General features: G+C 31.8%; 1 protein-coding gene across 1 annotated transcript; it reads right to left on the bottom strand.

Annotated features, from left to right (window-relative positions):
- Nucleotides 1–1730: 1730 nt before the first annotated feature.
- On the bottom strand, nucleotides 1731–6931 carry LOC144564473 (IAA-amino acid hydrolase ILR1-like 7). The gene is made up of 6 exons (XM_078314069.1): nucleotides 6632–6931; nucleotides 5191–5316; nucleotides 4527–4660; nucleotides 3273–3474; nucleotides 2833–2964; nucleotides 1731–2270 (listed from the first exon to the last, which is right to left on the bottom strand). The coding sequence occupies exons 1-6, from the start codon at nucleotides 6887–6889 to the stop codon at nucleotides 1887–1889; spliced, it is 1236 nt and encodes a 411-aa protein (XP_078170195.1). The 5' UTR covers nucleotides 6890–6931; the 3' UTR covers nucleotides 1731–1886.
- Nucleotides 6932–9078: the final 2147 nt, after the last annotated feature.

The following is a 9078-nucleotide window of genomic DNA, read 5'->3' on the forward strand; positions in this document are numbered from 1 at the left end:
TCATCATGTGTCATGGTTCATGCTCCATGTGGATAATCATTTTGGGTTTATGTAATGATAATAGGATGATTGTAGTGAACATTAAATCTATATTTAACATGATTAAATAAGTCATGATACTCCTTTATACTCCTTTATATAACGGGAGCTCAATTTAATAAAAAAATATATATCCAGCAAGATATACTTTTTAGCGAGACAGATTTCTGGACCGTCGATTCCGATCCAACAGCTCAAATTAACAGGTCATTTACAAAATGATTTGAATTAGCTTGTACTTTAATTTGCTCTCATAATGTGCGCTCACCTCTTTAAATTGGGCAATTGTACATATTATGAGACTGAGAAAAGTTTAATATATACCTTCAACTCAGAACAGAGCACTAATATTTTAACACTCGAAACACCACTAAGAAGATCAAGATCAAAGGTATTATAAAAAATTTAAGTGCCAACCAATTGCGTAACTTAATGGAAGATATATATGCAGCTGTCAAAGAAAGTAAACGTACGGTTAAATTAGACACTCAAATGATAAGGAAATAAATTAAGGTGGAGATCTATCGGTACTACCTCCCGACTGACTTTGCCACTCTCTCCTGAAAATTTAGTTGCCACTCTCTGATTTTCTAACTTATAATTTGATTTAAATTTAGAGTTAAAATTAAAATAAATTTATTGAATCCGATTAGTTAATGAGTTAAAATCTATCGAGTATTCAATTAGTTAATGAGTTTAAATCCGATTAGTTATTTAAATTCAAATCGTTATATTTTTGGCCCTCTCCCCCCACCACCACCACCCCTTGACAAAAATCTTGAATCTACCCCTGATAGCAAGCTAGATGCTAGCAAGGTGATCGCTGTGTTCGAGAGCTTGTAGCCATCTGTCACGGATATTGGAGCGAAGGTGTTGCTCTTTGATGTGAACAGTGTTATATTTGAGGGGATGGGGATTACGCGGTGCTGCTCTTTGATGTTCTGGTCTTGCTTAATTTTGTTGTCTCGAGAGCGTTGATCTAAACATGCAACCTCCAATGTATATTGTAAAAAAAAAAAAAATAGTAAAGAAAATTGATATGAATGGTTCATTATGATCTCCGTATTAAAATATGCTTGGAGACCAAATTTTATATTTTTTTTAATTCTGTTTTTCTAAAAAGGATTAGATATATAGTTACTTTTGGATGGGCTGGAATCTTCACAAAACAGAGATTTGTAAAAATAGTAAAGAATTTTCAACAAAAAATATGAAGTTTGCTCTCCAAACATATTTTAATATGGAGATCATGTTGAGCAATTCGGATTAACTGTTTGAACTTTGAAAATGATAGAGGCGGATCTATGTTTTGCTAGTCATCTTGGTTATTTCAATAAAATCTAATCATGTACATTGAAAGTTATTGATTTTTTTTTTAATTTTATATAGTTTAATCTCCTTTATAAATTGTCACATGTGTGCTTCTAACCTAGTAGTTAGAGTGTCAATTTGTTGTTGTGGAGTTGATTTCAATCACTGGCCAAGCATTTTCCTTTTAAATTTTAGAACCCCTTATTGCATTTCTAGTACTGTCCTTTAAAAACAAAGATAAAAATATGAGTCACGAATGAGATATAAAATACATGATGCATTTACACTCTACTCGAGAAATATATATATATATATATATATATATATATCAGCATTGGTGTTTCTAAAATAGCGGAATTGGAAATTTATTATATATAGTAGAAGCTGAATTTAATAAAGAATAATATTGAGCGAGATATGTTTTGAAACGAAACGTATTTGTTATTTTAATTAAATAAATTCCTCATTAGTGGAGGAACAAACTATAATAAATTTATCAGAAATAACAAAAATTTACATAAAATTTACAATATAAATTACAAGTGACCATTGGATAGACTCATATAATTTTTCTCCAAATATTCAATTGCAACACCAGCATGCAATGCAGCACCAATTGGCAAAGCTTTTTCATTAGCAAAGAAGTGTGGGGAGTGAAGTGAATGGACCTGGTGCATAGATTCAGGTGCAACACCAATATAAAACATGGCTGCTGGGATCTCTTGTGCCATGAAACTGAAGTCTTCTGCGCCCATTCCTGGCTCCGCCAAATGCACATACTCGGACCCACCGAGCAGTCTCTCACCGACAGATTTGACATGCTCGTATACCGATTCGTCATTGACCATCGGAGGATATGTTCGTAAACTAAATTCTACAATAGCAGTGCACCGGTGTATAGTTGCTTGTGTCTCTATGATCTGAGTCAAATAGAGTAACGATTTCAAATATAATTGGTGAATTTGTAATTTGCACCATATTAATTAATGTAGGTGGGGTTAAAATGGCTCGTTGTTTTCGTATCCCACTCATGTATCGCATATCTATATTCATTTTTAAAGTTAAAATTAATAGTCAATGAGAATCACATAACATGATCTCCATATTAAAATGTGTGCTTGGAGGCTAAAATTTCTTTTTTTTGGTAGTTTTTTTACTATTTTTTGGGATGGGTAAATCATTGTTTTTGGATGATTCATAATCTTTTGAAAAATAATAATTTGTACATATTTAAAAAAAAATAGTAAAAGTGTTCTCTAAAATAATATTAAATTTGGTCTCCAAACACATTTTAATATGAAAATCATGTTGAATGATTCATGTCGATTGTATCGACTTTTGAAAAAAAAAAAAAATAGTGAGTATAATTAGGACATAAAAATAATGGAACATTTAAATCCTTACTCTTAATTTAATGAATATTGCAACTTGTCTTAACCAAATTAATTAAGTGTATTTTAATCATATATAAATATAAGATACCTCTGTGATCCTTTTTTGAAGATGAGAAGATCCTTCATTTGTGAGGCTCCTAAAAGTACCACCAAAAGTTACAGATTCTGGTAGTATGTTGTATGCACCTTCCCCAGCTTTTACAAACCCTACTGATACCACCTATCAACTCAAAAAATTATAGTTGTTTAGATAAGAAACAATGAGAATAAGAAAAATATTTTATTTTTTTTCTTTCCTTTTGGCTCTCAAAGCCCTTTTTTTAGAATTATATTAAATATTTTATTGGAAAGAACAAAGATGATTTTTTTTCGATGTACTGGAAGCAACCGAATCAACGGCTTTATAGTTTCTAATTCTTTACAAAATATTTAATACATTTCTAGAATTGAAAATACTGTTTAAGTTATTTTATTATTAGTGTTGTTATTATGAAGTAATTTAAACGAATAAAAAAAGAAAAAACTTACGCTACTGTCGAGCGGGTTTATTTCACGAGACACCAGAGGTTGAGGTGCGAGAACGGTGAAGGCCATGGGGACAACCGGATCGATAGCTTCATGTGGCATAGCCCCATGGCCACCTTTACCCGTTATAGTTGCGTGGAACCTTCCGGAAGCTGCCAGAAGGGGTCCCGGCTTCGCGCTAAGGTGACCAACCACTAGTGGAGAACTTGGAATTAGTGTCGGCTGTTTATGGGTATTAGTGTCGGACATTAGGCGACACTAATCGGGCTGATACTAATACTTTGTAAATAGACGACACTAAAAGTAAGGCATTAGTGTCGGCCATGTAATAAATAGCCGACACTAATGTTTTTTTTTTTAAAAAAATAAATTTCAAAAATTCACTATAAATCATAAAAAATTCTAAAAATGAAAATTTTTGTTCTGGAATGCTCATATATTTTTGCTGAACTATATATAAAACAAAGATATCAAATAATTCATCATAATTTACAAATAACACTCACTAAATAAAATATCATCCAAATTGCTCATTTATTGTTATCATACAAATCCTAAAACAGAAAATACATAAAAGATACATAAAAGACCCTAAATAAAATATCATACAAACCCTAAAACAGAAAATACATAAAAGATACATAAAACACCCTAAAAACTCTAAAATTATAAAGACTATACCAAAAGTCCATGAAGGAAGACTCGGATCGCGAATCTGAGCCCGCAAAATGATAAAACGAATCATAGATTCGTTTCTAATCCGGTTTTGGGCTGTGGAGTTCCTGTCAAAATTTCAGCCCGATCCGACGGACGGATCAAAAATTACGTCCCTTTTCGTGAAGCATGCGCAGGACCATATTGCATTACATCTTCTGGTATTCGCCTAGAAGCGGCTCGGTTTGAGAAGATCAGATCGGAGAGAAGCGTGAAGCGAAGTGAAGGAGATGTTTTAAACCCTAGGCGTGCGTTTGAAAGAGGTGCGCGGGACTTAAAATGAAATTTTTTTAGCTTTAGTGTCGGCTGTTTATAAATAGGCGACACTAATAACTGAGAATTAGTGTCGGCTGTTTATAAAAAGGCGACACTAATGTATTAGTGTCGCCTTTTTATAAACAGCCGACACTAATTCTCAATTATTAGTGTCGCCTACATATAAATAGCCGACACTAATATTATTAGTGTCGGGTTTTTGTAAACGACCGATACTAAAGTATTAGTGTCGGTTTTTTAAGGCGACACTAATTGTATGTTCTCCACTAGTGAACAGGGAGTAATGAATTCACATGCATGGCGAATGCGGCTTGCACGTCCTGAAGGATGCCTTCTTTTATCATGTGATATGCACCGGCATGGCCTTCTTCACCCGGTTGAAATATAAGTTTTACACTACCCTTTAAAAATAGTTCAAATTTTCAACAATCTTAATGAATTATTTTTTCTTACAAACAAAGTAGTGAGAAATTGAACCCAATTAATAAAGGAGCTTATTTGTGATGGTGCCAATGTAGAAGACTATTTAAATTTGTTCAATGAAGTTGAAATTTTAAAAAATCTTAAGATATTTAGTTATTTTTTATATTGGCGAGAATCTTTTTTTTTAAATAGTGAGAAATTGATCCCAATTAATGGATCTTATTTGGAATGGTGCAAATGTAGAAGATTGTTTAAATTTGTTCAATAAAGTTGAAATTTTAAGCAATCTTAAGAATTTTCTTTTGAAAAATATTAGTGAGAATCTTTCAAAAAAAATAGTGACAAATTTATCCCAATTAATGGCACTTGTTTGTTTGACACCATTACTGAATAAATCTCTCTAAACTTTTGAATTTTTTAATAAAAGTTCAGCAAGATTTTTTATCTCAACTGATAAATTCTCTAAATTTCCCAAAGAAAATTAAAGTTAATTTGTTATACATCTTACCTTCAATTGATCCTTGTGTTGTTGGAGAAGTTTAGCAGCACCTAGAAGCATGGTGACATGTAAATCATGGCCACATGCATGCATTTTTCCATCCACCTTGCTTTTATACTCCCATTCAACCATTTCCTTAAAAAGAAAAGAAAATGCACATTAACTAATTGTATCATAATTTATATTCTTTTTGTGCAAGCTAGTATAACTAAAATTGGCAAAGAGAACCTTCCTAGTTAATTCCTATAATGTTATTGCTTGGAGAGTCAATTTCCCAATAAATGCTGTATTATTTAGTTGGTACACTGACATAATTGCCATAAGTCAAAAGTTCTGATCAGTTATCAATAAATATTTAATTAGGAGATTGCTTGTCATGATAAGTCAAAAGTTTGAGATTTAATTAAGAGCATTATTGATTATTTATTTTTATTATTTTTAGTTTTTTTCACATCTACAAAAGTTGCCTCATTTTCCAACCCCTTGCTACTCTTCTGAATATATTTTATTTTAGAATAACTTTAGTGATCTACATGTCTGCCTTTATATAAATAATAGTATCAGACATATCATTATACATTTGATTTGTAAAATTGTAATCAAACAGTTCAATTCATGCATATTGAAAGAATTTCAAGAGAAAAATGGTATAATAAGTTGCTTGATTTTTTTTTAGGAAAAATAGAGGTCAAACCTCTATTTAATTTCATTAAATATGTTACAAGGTTTGTAACATTGAAAATTACAGAGAAGTTCAACTCAAGAGTTTTGAGTTTGAATGAAAATAAAAATAATAAGGTTCTAAATATAAAACTTCTAGTTAAAAGGTGCAGAATGTAAAAATCCTAATTGAAAGACCCGGTGGTATCCAAAAGAAAATAAAAAAATCGAAGCAGAAAGCCGATATTGCCAAAAATATTGCGATCTTCACTGGTACGTACCGTTGTCGTACCTTACTAGTACCGTTTTCACTCTCCCGATTACTGATCTGGTTGTGCTTTCTGCAATATCTCCCACTGCCATTTGACCTCTTCGGCAATTTCTTCCAGCCGTTTCTCCTTGTCTGTGAAGCACCTCGCACAGCGCTCTCTCCAAACCACGAAATTCATAATTAGCATTTGTGCCCTTTGCGCATCAGTAAGCGTACCCCTTATGATTCTGCTCGTTATATTGATTGTTGGTCGCAACGGCCATACCTGTGAGGGCCATAATACCCTGATTTTGCCATATACCGTTCTTGCAAAAGTATAGTCTCGGAATAGATGTCTGACTGTCTCATCATTGGCCTTGCATAGCGTGCATCGGCTGGTAATTATGCATCCCCTTTTTCTAAGATTTTCTTGTGTGAGAATCTTGTTCTTAATTGCCAACCAGCCAAAAAAAATTTATCTTATCCTTGATTTTATTACAGTATTTCACAAAGTCAAAACATTATTATGTATTTATATACCTGTAAAGGAAGAGCATCCATATCTGCTCTGAGGCCGAAAACCAGACCTGATCCCGACCCGATTGTAGCCACAAGACCCGTTTGAGCAATGGGCGTGGTGTACTTGATCCCGAGCTGATCTAACTCGAACCTGATCAATTCATTAGTTCTCACTTCATGAAATGCCAACTCTGGCCATTGATGGATTCTTCGTCGAACCGACACTAACCAATCGGTGAATTCGGTGTCATTTGCTTTGTCTAACAAAGATTGCAACATTGCTTTGTAGAGAAGAGGAGGGGAGAAGAGAGAGAGAGAGAGACTCTACTGAATGCTTTATAAAAATACAATAGAGGGTTTTTATAGGAGAAGGTTTTGTAGCTTGCAAAAGGAAGAGAAAAAAAGTAAACGTTGTAGTAAAAAAATGAATTATTGTGTTTAACGCTGACATATTCTTAGTGGGTACAAGAGATTATTTTAGTTATTTTTCTTTCACCGTATTAATTTACAACTATTCACTTTGTTTGATGACATGGCATATTTTGCTCACTTGTCATGATTTATGAGGATAGCAGATGAAACCTTTCTAAGAGTACCTTTTTTTAGTATATGGATAATTGTTGTGCAATTTTATTAATAATTTTCTTTTTCATTGTTTATGTACTTTGAATTAAACTATGTGCAACTAGTGCTTATCATGTATTCATATACGTAGCTTCTTATATAACAAAGCGGATAACCATGAGCATAGAGAAAAAGAAAATATACACTTCACCTCTAAACATAGAGAAAATAATATAGATCTATCTAGTGATCATTTTATTTTAAATTTTAAGTTATTATATTTTTTAAAATGAAGGCGTGATGGAGATAAAAAGTTAAGATATTTGAATGCTCCACGTTGTATGTACAAAATTGGTATTTTTTAATTCCTTGTCAATAGCTAGATTAATTAATAAATACATCTTAAGCACACCATTATTTATCAGTAACTTAATATCATCCATTTTATTAAATGCAACAGCCTACTTCAAGGAAAAAAGAACAAGAAAATATTCATCTCATTAAATACAACCACTACCATTTTTATTTCTTCCCAACAACTACTCAATGAGGTCTACAACATTAATTAGCACGTAATTCCATGTATAACAAAATTGGGGAATAACAAGAAAACATCCATCTCATTAAATCCAACCACTACCATTAGTGTTTTTTTTCTTCTTCCAACCATTGTCATTTAATAATTAGAAGCCGATAATTATACCTCAAACAAAGTACTCGTGCACGTCCCCCAACCTTCTAGAATATCAGCGACAAAAAGATTAAGTTTTACTTCATACAGCGCAATAACAGTACCAATCTTTCTTTATTGTATAGAATTTCGCTGCATGAAGAGAAAAACGCTCTGTTAAACAAATTTAACAAAAGCACCGCCAAATGCAGCGAAACAATTGTATAATTTAAACATATAAAGAAAAGAGTTTAATTTACTGCGTTCAAGTGTTTAACTTTCATTGTAAATGAGTTAAATTTTTATTTTTAAAAACAAAAACGAATCTCCAAATTTGTCCCCGAGCAAAAATTTACAGATCTAAACTGGAACCAACCCCCAAGCGCGTCCCCGAGCACGAAATTTACACATCTAAATTTGTACTAATCCCCGATGGCGTCCCCTAGCACAAATTTTCTTCATTTGTGCAGAATGTGCTAAGAACAGTACATGTGAACAAGTAAAGCATGTAAACCAATATGTACTGGCAAGCAAACAACATAAACAAAGCATTAAAAATTTGTGCATATAAACTTGTGTTTACAAACACATTTTAAAGCATATAAACATGTGTTTACAAATATTGAAAAATCTGTGTTTACAAACATATAAACCTGTGTTTACAAACACATTTTAAAACTTATTCTTCAAACACATTTTAAAGCATATAAACCTGTGTATAAAGTAAGTAAACCAATATATACTGGCAAGACAACAACATAAACAAAGTAATGAAAATTTGTGTATATAAACATGTGTTTACAAACACATTTTAAAGCATATAAACATGTGTTTACAAACATTGAAAAATTTGTTACAAACATATAAACCTGTGTTTACAAACACATTTTAAAGTATATAAACCTGTGTTTACAAAAATTAAAAAATATGTGTTACAAACATATAAACATGTGTTTATAAACACATTTTAAAACTTATTCTTCAAACACATTTTAAAGCATATAAACCTGTGTTTACAAACATTGAAAAATTTATTACAAACATATAAACTTGTGTTTACAAACACATTTTAAAGCATATAAACCTGTGTTTACAAAAATTAAAAAATATGTGTTACAAACATATAAACCTGTGTTTACAAACACATTTCAAAGCTTATTCTTCAAACACATTTTAAAGCATATAAACCTGTGTTTACAAACATTGAAAAATCTTCATTTAATGGATTACTTGT

Source organism: Carex rostrata, chromosome 13, assembly GCF_964058835.1.
Source record: "Carex rostrata chromosome 13, lpCarRost1.2, whole genome shotgun sequence".
NCBI classification, from domain to species: Eukaryota; Viridiplantae; Streptophyta; class Magnoliopsida; order Poales; family Cyperaceae; genus Carex; species Carex rostrata.

Bases quoted from the DNA above. Each gene is read 5' to 3' on its own strand.
- LOC144564473 (XM_078314069.1), bottom strand. From the start codon at position 6,889: ATGTTGCAATCTTTGTTAGACAAAGCAAATGACACCGAATTCACCGAT. The intron at 4,661-5,190 runs GTAAGATGTATA...CTATTTTTAAAG, and splicing joins AACACAAGGATCAATTGAAG to GGTAGTGTAAAACTTATATT. The intron at 3,475-4,526 runs GTGGAGAACATA...ACTAATTCCAAG, and splicing joins TCATTACTCCCTGTTCACTA to TTCTCCACTAGTGGTTGGTC.